The sequence below is a fragment of the Barbus barbus genome, assembly GCF_936440315.1.
Source record: "Barbus barbus genome assembly, chromosome: 47".
Lineage (NCBI taxonomy): Eukaryota > Metazoa > Chordata > Actinopteri > Cypriniformes > Cyprinidae > Barbus > Barbus barbus.
This window is the reverse complement of record NC_136725.1, coordinates 11,533,766-11,550,919: the sequence shown is the minus strand read 5'-3', so window position 1 is coordinate 11,550,919 and position 17,154 is coordinate 11,533,766. Positions and strand designations below refer to the sequence as shown.

The window sequence follows — 17,154 nt, the reverse complement described above, 5'->3', positions numbered from 1 at the left end:
TGCAACTATTTCGTACACACGGGAGTGTCATTTTTATTGTGCTGTACTGTTTAATAAAACTGCAGCTCCAATGGAGAAAAAAATGAAATGGCTTATATCACTGTTTGTAGACGTGTCACCTGAAAATTTCAGTGAAATGTACCCATTGCAACACGTTTCAGGTTTTGCAGAAATTTAGACACTCACAAATTTCCAACGAGCCTAGGTTGAAAATAAAACAAGCACCCTGAGTTGTACATAATGGTTTTGTAGCATTAAAAAAGTCAAGTGTTCACAGTTCAAAGCATATTAATTTGCTTCATGCATCCATGACGTTTCCTTCTGAACAGCGATTGGCTGAAAACAAAAGTCACTCGTTGTTGTTGATGGCTGGTGAGGGTTTGCTCCTCATCCCATCTGTGGCAGCCCTGGAAGTCTCAGTCACAAACCTCCGAGGAATCCACACTGACGTCATGATCCGCACATACTCCTTTCGGAAGTTCCGATTGAGGAGTCCGTAAATGATCGCATTGAGGCAACTGTTGAAATAGGCCATAAAGTAGCTGACCACAAAGAGCCACTCTGGAATACGTGGAGCCATGGCCTCTGGGTCGATGGCCACCACGAGACCGATTAGATTGAGCGGAGCCCAGCAGATTGCAAATAAAACGAACACCACGAACATGGTGACGAAGTTGCGCACGTCGCTGGGCCTCACCCTTGAGCGTTCCTCGCTCTTCACCTTCCTCCTCACCTGTATCACCAGAACCCAAATCCTCAGGTAGCAGAAGGTCACCACCGCGATGGGCACCAGGAAGTGAACCACCACCACCACCACAGTGTAGGAGCTGCTGGCAGTCTGCGTGAAGGTGCAGGAGTAAACGCGGGGGTCGTAACTCAGCGAACCCACAAAGAAGTTGGGAAGAATGGCGAGCACAGTGAGCGCCCAGATCAGGGCCACTAACAGCAGTGTGTTATGGAAGCTGTAGAGACGTCCGTAGGCAAAACTGTGACAGATGTAGCAGTAACGGTTGATGGCGATGCCAGTGATGTTGAAAACCGAGCCGATCACACTCAGGCCCATTAGGAATCCACTGATTTTACACTGGGTTTCCCCCAGAGACCAGCCGTCATGGAAGATCGCGTACAAGACCAGCGGGTAGGGATAGAAAGCCACCACCAGGTCAGCGAAGGCCAAACTGACAACAAACACGTTGCCTGTGCGAAACAGAGAGAAAGAGGACTTGTTAATAATCTAATTTCTACGAGCACAGATTGATGTCGATGTGATAGCACTGTTTGTTATGCCTACTGTGGCAAAATCGAAAAAATTTATTACCTATACCTGCTCCTGGTGCCTCTGTTCTGTTTATTTCCAACCTATTTCAGCTCACCTGGCCTGTGATTTTTCAAGTGATCCTGAAGAGTTTGATTAGCTGGTTCAGGTGTGTTTGATTAGGGTTCAAGACCTAGGTTGTATTATTTGAATAAAATTAATATTTATTTTATTTTTTTATTTTTAATTTTTTTTACAAATTGACTCTGCCATGTCAAAAGATTGTATTATTACGTGAATAAATCAATGAATTTATAAATATTATGTTTATATATATATACCTATAGATAGATAGATAGATCCTATGCACTGATACTGTACGCTCAGCCGGCTATGTCTGCTATAGGATATGCTATACCAATACGGGCATTTTGACAGAATTTTTGTTTGAATTTGTCCATTCAAACACAATACTTCAGCGAGAGCTTCATATTTCGAGACGCGAGTTTGCGCGCTTCTGATGAGCGCACGCACAGATCTTCTCACTGCGCGCGCGAGCTCGCGTCCTCTGGCTCTTAAATGCTTAAACTGGCCAAGCTTACATGACTTTAGTTTAAACACCGATATCAACGTGTGCTGTTCAGGTCTCATCTGTGCGCGTGCTATCAGCATGATGGCATAAATGCTTCCTGCCTTTGCACTTCCAATCATGTTTTATGCCTTTTAAATTGAATAGGGCTAAACTCATGTTAACGACAAGCTGAGAACCAGCGAGCAAATAAGAGAGGAAACAAGAATCAAGACTGACAAAGCTACAGAGTGAAAAGAAAAGACAAAGAATGAATCACATCAACTTCAAAAGCAGGATCTCCCGGGAGTGTGAAGCCTTTGATTACACTGTGACAACAGAAAACACATCGCTCTGTAAAACAATGCGCTCTCTTCTAGCCTCTGCCCTCTCAGATTAATCTCATGCATGGTCTGCTGTGTTAAAAGTTCTGTTATGTCGACCAATCCATTTACTCACTTTCTCATGTTAAACAGTCACTGTTCACAGCCCGACTGAGTCATCTAAATAGTCCAGATAGCCCTTTATTCGTGTTACTAGCAAATATCTGCATTCAGCTATATTTAAAGTGTATTTTTTGTGTTTTTCCAGTTGATTTCCCATCAGTATAATGAAAGTGGAAGGAAGTGGAAAGTTGAATCTCACAAAAACATGTCCAGCTCACATTTTACCCCAAAAATAAAAGTGAAAAATGTATTTAGCATAAAATAACAAGTCTATTTCAGGATCAATAAGATTTCTTGAATTTTATATATACACACACACAAACACATACAAAATATTAATACTAATACTAATACAATTTTTATTTAAAAGCAGCATAAAACTTACATGGTCTACAACTGTAAAATACATTAAATTTGCTACGCCGTAAACATTTGCTTTGTATTACTTTGGGAAATATGTGCTTAATTATAATAACTTTGCTTAATAAAAAAATAATCTTTATGGTGCTAAAACTAAGATTCAATTTCTTTATGCACAATATTCTTATTTTTCTTTTTGGAGTGAAATGTGATCTTGACATATTCTTGCCAAGTTTCAAGAGACTCACATTTAAAAGAATAAGAAATGATTGTGTCAAAGGCATGAGTGGTGAACAGCTTCAATAAGGCATACATTTTCCCCTCATCACCTACAGCTTTTTAACATTCAGTCAGTGTTTTTCCCCCTCCCAGCCCTAAGACTCTGGATGAAACGTGAAGGCCATAAACATAAGGACCCCCATTAATCAGATTTTCCTGTTGAAAGAGAAGCATAACATTTCACTTGGATTCTGTCACCAACAGCAATGCATATACAAATAAAAAAATTAGAAGGGGGGAAAGCTGTTTTTTCCCCATCCTTTTCAGCAAATGTTCAAAAGTATTCCTGGAACTTCTCAGCATGACATTAGAGAGATCATAACCCAATATTATAATATATGCTGTTCATCACGGTGGCCTTTAAAAAACCTAAAAACTCTTTCAGTCTGTCATGTTGAAACGACACTGACTTTACTCTTTTCAGATATTCCCTTTTCTTAGCTTTATTCAGAGGATAAAGCTAGAGTCTATGAAATGATAAACACAATTACCCTGACCTACCTGAGCCCAACCTTTCTTCTCTGAGCTTTCTTCTCTTTTCTTTAGACGTTTATCCCCACTATAATTCAACCAGAGATGAAGCACATTCAAGGCCATAGCGCTGCTCTGTAGATGAATGTATCGTGAAATAACGCACAATGTCAGCTGGTATAAATGGCATTTTTGTCTTCACATGTGAAGAAATTAACCTGTGTGTAACATGCATATTTTTTTAATCGCTTAAGCCACTTAATGTGTGAACTCCACTATATAATCCTCTTACAAAAGGTTATTTTTTAGTAATGCCTTTGGTCATAATAAAAGCTCCTGTCTGAATTCATATTTATTTATTTACCTTTATATAACTCATCTCTGCATATTTAAGCATTATAAAGAGACAATTATGCAGAATATTGATGTGGTTTCAGACAAAGCTAAATACATAAATGCTGCCCACTGTGCAAGAACAGTAATTGCAGATCTACAATACAGAATAATAATAAAATGAATTATAATATATTGTGTAGGCTACACAGCATTTTTTGCAAGCTCCAACTCACTCTGTCTTAAATATCAAAATATGACAACTACAAATGCTGACAATGACTACGTTTACATGTGCACAAATAATATGATTATTTCCAATAATCAGAGTAAGGACTTAATCGCATTTTGATGTTTACATGTCAAGAGCAATGCTCTTACTCCCGTTTACATGCAATTTCCGTTATTCTTATTACTCGCTAAGAATTGTGGTAATTTTTTTTACTGCCATTATTCACATACCCCACTGGACAGCACAAATGATGGACTCAGAAAGAGCAGGTGTGTTACTGGCCGCTGTTTTAATTTATTGACATTTAATGCATGCTGATTTTGTATGGCTGTATACACGCTTTTTCGGCGCCATAGAAACGTGATCGCTGCCGTCGCGTTCTACTCGCCGTTTCTGGATGAGGGTATGGAACAGAGACTGGTGGCAGCGAGTTATGTTTTCCCCAGAATGTGATGCTTTCTTCCCCGCCATCGTTTCTTATGCTGCATTCACGTGCTATCGGATTTATCGTAAATATGAGTTTCCTAGTCGGAAATTGCACATGAACGGCCTTAGAGAGGCCTTATATGGCCAATTTCCGACTAGGACACTCGTATGATAATTTCGATAGCACGTGAATGCAGCATAATCTCCGTATTATTACAGGTGCGTGTCACGTTATTCATGTATTTCACAAGTGCATGTGCACTTTGGTCAGAGCAGTACTGCGATTAAGGTGTTTACATGACTGTATATTCCGATTAAAATTGGCGTACGCCACCTATGTTAATACGATTATGTTTGCTGCGATTATGAGCTTAATCGCATTATTTAATTTGAGGTATTGCGTTTACATGAGGTAAAGATTAATCGCAATATTGTCAAAATCTCATTATAATCGCATTAAGAGGGTCCATGTAAACGCACTCAATGAGAACCTATTGAGTAATGAGCCTGTGTTTGATTAATATGTGTGTGTGTGTGTGTGTGTGTGTGTGTGTGTGTGTGTGTGTGTGTGTGTGAGTGTGACAGAGGGAAACACAGCAATCTAGTCTGACGTGAATACCTGCACGTGACGTGAATAAAGTCTAGTTGAAGTAGGAATAGAAAGAAATCTAAAATGACATTCAGCTGTGCTCATACAACTTACCACATTTAAGATCATGCACGTCACAGGTTTCCACACCTTTTGACCAAAAAATTGTCATGATTGTAGCTGATGGAGGCTTTCAGACCTGCACTTCACAAAAAAAAAAAAAAAAAAAAGTATGGCAAACCTACATGATAGAGATCGTCTAAAATTTCCTGATAATTTCAGGTTTTCCAGGACTATTGGGAATATTGTCTGATACTCGTATTTAAAGTCTTTGACAGGTGAGCATGGCATGCACGTATCATTTTATACTGTACTCTGAGGGTTTCATAACCCGGTCTGACCCTGTTCAAGTGATTTTATAATGAGCCTTAGACATGGAATAAGAACCCTTGCCTCCTGTTCTCCCTCCAGAACTTTTCCCCAGCTTCTTCTGTGAGGTTTTCCTTTACATTGCAACTATTTTAAATAGGAAATAACTAAGACATCTTCTTGTCCTTGCCTTTCTTATCTCACTCTTCCTCTTCATATCTAAAAATGTGACATTCATATGCTTGTAAAGGAAAACTTCACCTAAAAATTAAAGTTTTCTTAAAAACTTTACTCACACATAGGCCATCCAAGATTAGTTTTTTTTATCCATCAGAACAGATCAGGAGAAATTTAGCATTACATCACTTGCTCACCAATGGATCCTTTGCAGCGAATGGGTGCCATCGTCAGAATGAAAGTTCAAACAGAGCTCAAAACATCACAATAATCCACAAGTAATTCACATGACTCTAGTCCATCAATTATCGTCTTGTGAAATGAAAAGCTGCATATTTTTGTTATAAACAAATCCAGTGTTTTAAAATAATATTGCTTTCTCCAGTGAAAAAGTTGTTGCATCTGAATTAGGAGAGAAATATGCACAATAGGGGATGGACTTTTTTACTGGAGGAAGCATTATTATAGATTATGGGCTGACATTTTGGCTAGAAGTGACAGTTTAAAGTTAAAATGCTATATGATGATAGATTTGTTTCTTACAAACATGCAGCTTTTCACTTCACAGTATGTTAATTAATGGACTGGAGTCGTGTTGTGGATTATTGTGATGTTTTTATCAGCTGTTTGGACTCTCATTCTGACGGCACCCATTCACTGCATATGATCCTTTGCTAAGCAAGTGATCTAATGCTAAATTTCGCCAAATCTGTTCTGAAACAAGATTTGAAGAAACAAACTAATCTGCATCTTGGATGGCCTGAGGGTGAGTAAATGTTTCAGTAAATTTTCTATTTTGGGTGAACTGTTCTTTAAGGGAAAAAAAGAAGAGCTACAGCTGTAAGACACATAGGGAATGTTGGCATGTGGGCATCTCCAACATGCCCACAAGACAGGTGGCCTTTTTTGCTTTTCCTTGCGGATCTGGACAACCTTTGCAATTTTGTAAAGCCATGCCAAGCACAATAATACATCTTGACCCTGCATTTTCTAAGGATTTCTGAGGAAATCTTTCATTGTGTCCAGGTAGTGCATGCAGTGAGGTCCAGGGTCTCTTGGGAATGAATGACCGCACAGATTAACAGAATAAAAGTAAATGAGAGTCAGTATGGTGCACTAGTGGGTCCTTTCATTTAAATGGCTATTTGACCTTTTCTTTACAAGGTCAGTATATCTAGAGAATGTAGACAGAAAATGAAGCCAAAACATCAGCAGAAATCCATGCTGATATATAGTAAGACTTTATATTTTAACTGCTTCCTTACTCTGTCCATGGTGCTGAAGTCAAACACGCTAAATATACACTAACATACAAAAGTTTTTAATGTTTTAACTTGTTTCAAGCAGGGCTGAACGATTTTGGAAAATAATCTAATTGCTTTTTAATAATCTAATTTTTTTTACCAATATTGCGACTGCGATTTAATATGCGATTATTTTTTAAAGCTTTTTATATTCTGTATTATGCAATAAAGACAAGTAATAAATCATTGTATAGTTTGCAGTTTTGGGCACAGTAACTGAGTTACATCATTATAAAAGAAACTAATTACCAGGGAAAGTAACTATTGTTACTTTTTTTTTTTTTTATGTTCAAATATGTCAAATAACTTGGATGCCCCATGTTGGACTTGAAGCAGCGCAGCTAGACCGATCGCTGTGTGTCATCAAATACTGCGAGCTATAAGAGAGCGGATGTCTCCTTATGCTTTCTCTCGCCGTACTTTGATGTCATACACCGATCGATCTTCAAGTCGAACACCTCTTTACTCTCGTGTGTCATGTGACAGAGTGTAATCGCAGCCTCTGCGGTTGAAAGATCACGTTTTTTCATATCGCGATATTATCGCAAATGCAATTAATCGCTCAGCCCTAGTTTTAAGTGTCTTATGCTCCCCAAGGGTGCATTCATTTGATCAAAAATTCAATAAACATTTTAATATTATGAAATATTATTACAATTTAAAATAACTGCTTTCTATTTTACATATTTTAAAATGAAATTTATTCCAGCGATGACAAAGTATAATTTTCAGCATCATTAGTCCAGTGTTTGATGTAACATGATCCTTCAAATCATTCTAATTTCCTGATTTGAAGCTCAAGAAACAATTGTTATTATTACTGATAACTTTGCAAATAGTTGTGCTGCTTAATATTTTTGTGGAATGATATGCATGTTTCATGATTCTTTGATTAATAAAAGTCAAGAACAGCATTTATTTGAAATATAAATATTTTGTAACAATCTATTCTATAGTCACGTTTGATGAATTTAACGCATCTTTCTGACCCCAAACTTTAGAAAGGTATAGTGTATTATTCCAGATGTTATACAAGAAAGCTAATTGGAAGGATTGTGAGAAGGATTGACTTGTGCTCTGACTCATTTCATGTTCCTCTCATGGGAATGATTTTGCACAAAATAAAACTTCTTGGTGTTTCAGATAGTGAAAGGTGATCCATGCGTAATTAGAGGAAATTGAACCTCTGATGGAAGCCCTTGTTCTTGCTGAGCGTGGCTTATTGTTCACTTCGAGCTCAATTCCACTTAAGTTCAAAAAGTGTAATTACTAATGGAGGAGGATGACCTTGAGGAACTTCACATGCAGCCTAATTTATGTGCTCATTAGCACAGCATCTGCGCTGCTACTCATAATTGATAAAAGCTGATAGCACATGGAGACCCCTCAACTGCATATGATTAAGGATCAAGACAAAAAAAAAATTCAGATGAAGATTAAATCTTACAGAAAATGAATTTAGAGCCTCAGTGTTGACAATATAATTTACAGCAATTATATTACTGATATGTTTGGTTCTTTACTATATGCATGCTGTATATACATACTATTATATGTTTATCATTATTGATATATTATTATTATTGATATATTATATCCTGTAATAAAGACAGGATGAGGCACGATGCAGACCAAATTCAAACCTGGATTACCTACAGTTTTCATTTGTCATAAGTATGTGTAATACATTAAAAATAAAATAGATAAAAACAATTTTAAATATATATTTATATATAACATTGTTTCAATTTAGATGTTAGTGGGTGAGCTCTTGAAAAATTAAATATTGGTTCAGTGCAGTATGCAACAAGAATGATTTGTTGCTGTATTGCTGTATTACTCAAAGATTACTTCCTGATTCAAGAGAGAAAAAAATGACCTGTCTTTGATCACAGCCTTTTGTCATTTCAAAGGTTTTTTATCAGTGACGAGCTTAGCATTAAAAGTGTAGTTTAAATGTTCAAAGTATAAACCTTGATCCTGAAAGGTTAAAACACTTATCGATATTAACCCTGTTGCGTATTTTACTCACTCCGACAATTCAATTTTCATTTATATATTACAACATTCAGCAGGGTGAAGCACTCAGGTCAAGGCAAATTACTGAGGAACCACTTTTCTGTTCCTTTTGACTGATATATTCACAAGGTCATTTCATACTAGGTAAAATATGGAAATCTCGTTATAGGCTATTGCAACTTTTGGGATATGCAGATGAGGATGGTGACATGTTTTTGTTGTATTTTTACGGATTGCAAATTGTGGCAGGGGTCCAGTCCTTGGGGATATGAGAACTAGAAATGATGAAAAACTGCACTGAGGCCCAAATAGAGCAGCACCAAGGGCTAATCTTAATTGGTACCCGGAAGCATGCACTCTCAGTAGCACCAAATGACAAGCACTATTATTGTGCCCTTGAGCCATGGCCACTGCAGCTTCAAACAGCTGCCTTCACTTCCAAAGAATGTAATGTCCTGTAATACCCCTACAACATTCTGCTTATTTCATGACCAATTAATAAAATACATTTATTGACATGATCTGACATGAAAGAACTGTAGTGGAATTATTATTATTATTATTGGGTTACTTGCGTGTAACGTGCATCTTCTGTCACAAAAGAGAAATAATTTAATAAAGTCGTCATTTTTGTTTACTTTGCGCACAAATCGTATTCTTGTAGCTTCATAAAATTACGATTGAACCACTGGTGTCACATGGACTATTTTAACAATGCCCTTACTACCTTTCTGGGCCTTGAATGTGGTAGTTGCGTTACTGTCTATGCAGGGTCAGAAAGGTCTTGAATTTCATCAAAAATAGGGCTGCTTGATTATGACAAAAATCATAATCACGATTATTTTTGGTCAATATTGTAATCAAGATTATTTAATGATTAATGATTATTAGTGGGCCATATAAACAATTTTTTTATGCAAGTCTAAAGTATTCAGTTAGCCTATAGAAATTGAATAATCAAATGTAAAATAAAACAGCATAGTCTTCACTGTAAGAATTAAACTTCCTTTGTTTCTTATTAAAGCTACAAAAGACCTTCTGTGAAGAGCAGTGAGTGATTTTGTCTTTGTCTTTTGTTGTTTCACAGCTCACAGTCGGCAGCAGGAATATAGCCCGCTGTCACTTTAAGAGCAGCAAAGGTCTTATGGGTTTGGAATGACATGAGAGTAAGTAATTAATGACAGAATTTTAATTTTTAGGTGAACTATAAGTACTATACAAAAAGCTCCCGTCAAATACAAAAGCTTGCCCTTTCTGCTCTGGAATTTTATGTTTTTCTCTTAAAGGATAACTGCTGCTTGAGTTTCACGTCATTCTGCCAACACAAATCGAAAAAGACTATATCCCACCTATGTGAAACCACACCGGCTTCTCTACAATCCACCCTGCGATCAGTCAGCCCACTCTGAACCTCAGCGTTCCTTCCAGCCAAACACTATTACATCATTCAGCCCTCTGAACAGCCATACAGTATCCTCGTTGAAGGCCTCTGTCAAAATGTCAACATGCTGACCTTTGACTCCTTCAAAGTGAATCAGATGAGTCATGGAGTAATGTAAATAAAATGTGTCAGATTGTGTTATGTAACAGCAGTGTAAACGGCACAAAAGTTCAACTTAGGCTGTGTTGAAAGCTTTGGTAGGATGATATATGTTACATTGAGTTTGCTTAATTTTTCTCTTTTTTCTGAACAGTGTGGATTTTTATTTCATGCTGATGTTGAAGTATAGCTTTAAAGGGTTTAAAATGCTTGAGGCATGCAATCTTTGATCAGATCAAAATTGGGGTTCATGAAATTCAGATTGTGCGCCTCAGCCCACAATTCCCAATGATCAAATGACTCAGTCCAGAGCTTTGCATTATTATCACTGGTTGTAGGGTGTAGAACGATGGATTTCATTAAACTAAAGTGATCAGATAATGCCTCAATGTATGCATACATAAATGGATCTCAAAAATCTTGACACGCAGCACTTTTTTTGCTGGGACTCTGGTTTGTGAAATCAGGAAAGATGGGCTTGAAGATCATGGTGATGCCTCAGCCTGCCTGTCCAGGGTTTTGCTGTTTTATCTTGTGCCAAGGTACAGTCAGCATGCAGCATGTAAAAGAGAACTTTGCCTAGAGAGCAAAGTAAAATTTGCAGAGCTACGAAAACCTTCAGATTTAATTTTGTTCAGTGTAATTTTACATTTTATTATATATTTTTACGACATTTCCACACAAAAAAATACTAATAATTTTGGTTGAAAGAGGGAGGAGGGAAAAAAGCATTAAACAAGATTGTGAGTGGTTCCAGGACAACTGTTATCGTCACTGCAACTATCCAACTGCAAGACCTTTGCTTTAAAGTGTCTCCCGAATGATACATCCTGAGACAACAACATCATGGTCCACTGAGAATCTGTTAAATTGGACAGAAACAGAAAGGGTGGAAATATTTTTGTTTCATGCATTCAAATCCAAGCATCTTTCAAAAAAACAGACAGGCGGAGACAAACAGTTACTGCTGTGAACCTATCATTAAGTAAACCTGAAACTCTGTCTCCTATTTGAACCTGCGGTAGAGCGAAACAAGAACTAAATACAAATGCTTCGGTAGAGATTTTCTTTTTCTACCTGTTAAATTTCAAATGCCTCCCTGGGCAATGACACTTGCTGGTATATCAGTGAGGGAAAGAAAAGTGAAAAAAAAAGAAAAGTGAAAGAAGGAACAAAGGACACCAGCAAAGTTCCATTACTTTGGCGAATTCACTTGTGACAGGCTCTTCTAGTGCCACTGTAGCTCAACCAGGCTGAATGGATTGAACAGAATTATGAGATATTCAGAACCTTTTGGCAAAACAAGTCAAATCCAATAAGGAAGATATAAGCCCTTTTCACAGGGAGTGTAATAAAAAAAAATAACATTTACTCTGTAAATCATGTGATAAAGTACATTTTCATTTACATATTCCTGTTATGGCAAAGCTGGATTTTAAGCAACCATTACTCCAGTCTTCAGTGTCATGTGATCCTTCAGAAATCATTCGAATATGCTGATTTGATGCTCAAAAACATTTCTTATTATTCTCATAATCAATGCTAAAACCAGGTATGCTGCTTAATATTATTGTGGAAGCCATATTTATTTTTTTTTTTTTCTGTATACCTTGATGATCATAAAATTAAAAAGAACTGCATTTATTTGAAGTAGAAATCTTTTAAAACATTGAAAAAGGCATTAAAGGTGTGCTGTATAATCAAACGAATGTCCTTACAGAATAAAAATATTAAAATCTAATTAAAAATAATCTTACTAAACACAAACTTTTGAACAAAGCATTTGATCAAATATAATGAGCAAAATATTTCACTCAATGTTTAAGATAAAAGATTATTTATCAAATATTGTTTATTATAATATTAACTGAAAATGTTTGATTTTAAATCATTTCACTACTGTCTCTATGTCTCTAGGTCCTATTTGACTTCAGACATAAAAAATCAATTCATTAATAATTACACCAAATATTTCTTCTTTATTTTCCTTCCTCTAGTTAAAATGTTGTAAGAAAACATTGATAATGTTTTCTTAATGAAAAGTGACATCATATACAGTTCTGTAATATTTTGTGGACTGGTTTCATTAGAACCATCCTGTCCTGAATTTTTGTATAATAATCAAAAATTTTCAAAGATGCATGGTCAATAAATATCAAAATGTAACATCCTCAACCTTATCTTTATTTCCTGTTAGACATTCTGCTAATATTCGGCTATTTTTTTGCTACTATGTAAATATGTTATAATTAAATGTCTGACCTTGAGAAAAAAAAAAGATTATTTATGTAAGTCTGGTACACTATTTTATAAATGTAATTCAAACTGCAACTCAAGTATATCATTTTTTTTCCAAGTTATAAAGCTCAAAATGCAATTTTCTCTGAACACTGTTCACACAGACTTTAATCTGCAATGTGCATCAAATCCACAACGCTCCAGCCCAAACCCACTTCCTAACGGAATTGCTCAAGGGTCCGACATGACAGTTACATAAGATTCTTCTAAATGACTACAATGCATTCAAAACAGATATAGAAAGGATTTGGATTTGAATGACTGATCCATTGCTGTCCATGGTGCTGAACTGGGTCAGAAGCATGCTATGGAGTCACATTATCTTGCCTGTCTTTTGTAGCCAACTGCTAATGTTGCTGGTGGCGGTCTTTCTTTGAATGCCTCTGTTTTTCCTTTATTTCCTGCTTCCTCTAAATGTCAGACAAACAAAAACCCATCCATTTTGCTATTGGTGTTAATTTTCTTGGTCTCCCTGCATGTGTCTGTTTGTGTGAGAGACAGAGGTGTTTCCGCTCTTGTGCAGGACATGAACACCCCGGCAGGTGGTGAGGACAGCAGTTCACTTTCACAAGGCTCAAAAGCCGAGACGAGAAAAATCAAGGAGACATTCAAAATCGCACTCTCAAAGAGAGAGAGCAAAACCAGATACCCCTTATATGGGAAGGCTTTGACAACTCTGCGGATGGACACTGACCCCATTTAAGTTTAATCATGGATAGCCACGAGGCAGAGAGAAAAGCAAGAGTGCACAAAATTCCCCTAGAACACAAACAGAACAAGAATCAAACAGAATATTTCTCCAAAGATGTCTTAAAGCAATAGTTTACTCATAAATGAAAAACATCCTCCTTATGTTGAATCAAACCTATTTTTTGTTGAAAGCAAAAACAGGATTTTGAATAATGTTCATGCTGCTCTTTTCTACACAATGAATATTTAAAGTGACCAGGAACATTATGTTGCTTGTAATGTTTAATGAACCTTCTGCTCTCCACATATTAATGTAAGTTATAGTACTGTGAGACAATGTCAGGGTGAGTTAATGCTGACAGTTTTCCATGAATATGAATTTGAGCATCACATCTCTCACAGCTAATGCCATGCCAGTCACAGTCATTTACCAGTCACTAATCTTCTCCAAAGTCTTGGCTTCAAGCCCACTAATGTTTTATCTTATCTGACCTAAAGCAAAATTACAAGACTAAACTTCCCTAATCACAGGACAGGAACACTCTGTCTGTCTCAACTCATTTTTATGGTCTCCTGTGGTTTACAAAGCCATTTTCACCACACACATACATCAGTGCACACAAACACGTGCTGATGGTCGTGCTGACCAATGTAACGTCCATACTCATGTGGCACAGCAGGGCCAGCCAGGAATCTGACAGCAGGAGGACTTCACTTGGCACTCACCCCCTTTCTAGAAACACTATTACATAACCACACAGGGGACAGTGCAAGGGAGAGGGGCCAACGGACAATGATACTCCAGAAGCCCTGGCTGCCATATGCCTTCAACTGACAGCTGTTGGAGTATTGGTAAAATAAATAATTCACCCAAAATTTAGCTGAAAATATATTCACACTCAGGGCATAGATAAAATTGAGGAAACAGGGAACAGATTTGGAGAAATTTCACATTAAATCACTTGCTCACCTCTGTAGTGAATGGGTGCCGTCAGAATAAGAGGCCAAACAGCTGATAAAAACATCACAATATTCCACAAGTATGCATATGACTTCACCCAATTATCAACTAAAAGTGTGTTTTTCCATAATCCACAATAAAAGTCCATTCCATGTTGTCCTCTCAAAATCCACCAATTTGGATGTTTTAGTTGTGAACGGTGCTTGTGCATATTTCTCTCCTGACTCAGATGAGACAACTTTATGACTGGAGCAACAATATTATGGATAGAGGACTCATATTTTAGACAGAAGCAATGGTCTTGAAGTTAAAACATCTTAATAATTAATTTATTTAGTACAAACCTGAAGTTTTCCCTTTATGTTGATTCGATGTGGACTGTTGTGATGCTTTTATCAGCTGTTTTGACTCTAATTCCGACGGCACCCATTTACTGCAGAGGAGCCAAAGTGATGTAATGATAAATTTATCCAAATCTGATTGGATGAATATACATTTTGAATAGCCTAAAGATGAGTCCATTTTCAGCAAATTTAAATTTCTAGACAAACTATTCCTCAAATGTGAACTCGACATGGAAGTCTGACTAATAAAGCATGGCATCTGTTCTACATAACATGAACAGAGAAGCAAAATACATGGAGAAAATAGTCTTTTTATGCAGTCTCTTTCATACACACCCTCTCATCAGAATGTGCTTCGTTATCGTAAAAGACTTTTTACCAGTCATAAATCTTTTATGGCTGTGCTTCACACGGGGTGATTACGCGGTGAATCTGCAAACGCGATTCTGGGAACGTACGATTTTACTTCCAAATACACTTGTTTGGAGAGCGAGGCTTTCAGTTTCTGTCGTTTCTCAGCTCTCTGCCCTTGTTAGTTCACACAGCCCCCACCACTAAAGATCCATGAGGCGTTCCATGCTGCTTTAATGCTTCTTTGGGTGTTAGTGACAGTGTTATTGCTTGCGTGAGATGCCTGATTGACCCTGGTAATGACAAAGAGCTGAAAGACGAAGGAATAAATTCTCCTCCTTCACAGAAAATCCACTCAGGCGAGAGGCGAGAAGACAGAAGCAGTCGCTACGGCCATTGGAGGGGGGGGGGGGCACGCACAAAATTTGACAGAATTCATGCTCAATCTAATGAGCTGTTGATGCCACCTCCATGTGCTCGAATTGCTTTGGAGGGGGAAGGCAGAGAGAGTCAGGAGTGTCTATCAGACAGAGGGTGATATAAGACCGCAAGTGCGCCTTTGAAGCAGACAGGTCTGGCTCTTGCTCAATGTGAAAAAGCATGAGCTTTGAAGTGCGCTCTTATGTGAGCGCTCTCCACACTTATGTCCCCGCAGATCCACAAACTGTCAAGGGGTTCTGAATGCAGTCCCACTCAATTGCATCAGCAGTGTGTGGAACAACCCCACAAACACACACAAGCATACGTACACACATTGTCACAGGCACTGAAAGAGATGAAATCTGTCATCCTCTGAACCCCTCAGTGTCACACATAGTAAGTCCAACAACAGCGTGATATCATAGTTCAACAGTTGTTCCCAAAAACACTTTTTAGGCAGGATTATGTGTGAAAACACAATGTGTTGTTAGGGGTCATTCAAGTGGGTAATTAGATTTAACATCAATTTAAAAACATCAAACACACCCATTTACAATTAAACAAAGGGTCTAATAGGGCTCTGGAGGGTGCCAGATTTTCACTGATGTACACATCCAATTATGCCAAACTACAGTCGAAAGTCTTTGAAGCCCATACTGCTGAGAGCGATAAGCTGCAGTAAATTTTTCATGACATGGTCAAGGTGAAGTGAACTTAACACTACCAAAAGCTCAGACTTAAAAAAAAATGGTGAAACAAGAATTTTCTCCACAAAAACGAGCTTGTGAGTGACAAAAATATTCATATGGTTGCTGGAAGCCTCACTATTGGTATGCATGAACATATTCAGTACTAAAATGTGGCATTTTAATTCAAACAAACTTTTAGCTGTTCGTTAATTTGTCTACTTTATTTTTGTAAAAATCTGACGTTTGCTATTTGGATGAATGGTTATATAAGATGTTTGCCTATTTCAAGACATTTTCTTGTTATTGCTATAAAGTAATCCTTCACCGACACTACATAAACACTACGATGTTGGTATGAACAGTATGAACAGTTTACATTTAACTAAAACCCTTAAAGCACACAGGCATATGCTAGAGAGTAGAATAAGTTTTTTCACCATGTATAATTTACACTTAAGGCAGCATGTCAAATGAGATTCTTGTCAAGTAAAGGGGAAACAAGTCGACTAATTACCTCATTCATTACATTATTCATTATCTGTATCCCCATTCAATATTAATGGCACGTGAAGCGCTACATCAATGAACAGCGCGCGAATGTAGTGCGCGTAGCCTAGAAAGATAAATGAAAGCTCACCAGCATTTCTCAGTTTCCGATTCCTGAACACCGAAATTATGACTAACAGGTTACCCAAAACATCCACCACAGTGGTGAAGATCAGCACGCTGGCCAGCACCGCTATTGCCCAGGCGGGGCGCGCGCTCGAACCCAACGCGCGACCGACGTGCCCCAAATCTGTGCTGTTCTTCAGAAAAGCGATATTGTCTGGCATCCCGGACCAACTTGTTCTCCGAGGTTTGGTTTGTTAAAAGTTATTCACGCGACCTGAGGAAGTAAGGAGAAAAAAAAAATTAAGAATGTACTGTACCGCGCATATTAAACAAAAAGCGTTTGTACTCGAACATATTGTATGATTTCTTTCTGTTTCTATTTTCCATACTTGTAAAAAGCGAGCCATTCCAGATGGCTTTC

General features: G+C 37.5%; 1 protein-coding gene across 1 annotated transcript; it reads right to left on the bottom strand.

The window, feature by feature from the left end:
• Nucleotides 1–349: 349 nt before the first annotated feature.
• On the bottom strand, nucleotides 350–16,954 carry LOC306865410 (melatonin receptor type 1B-B-like; the record flags this gene model as incomplete). The annotated part of the gene is made up of 2 exons (XM_079409994.1): nucleotides 350–1,197; nucleotides 16,759–16,954. The coding sequence occupies 2 exons, from the start codon at nucleotides 16,952–16,954 to the stop codon at nucleotides 350–352; spliced, it is 1,044 nt and encodes a 347-aa protein (XP_079266120.1).
• Between the last annotated feature and the right edge of the window lie 200 nt (nucleotides 16,955–17,154).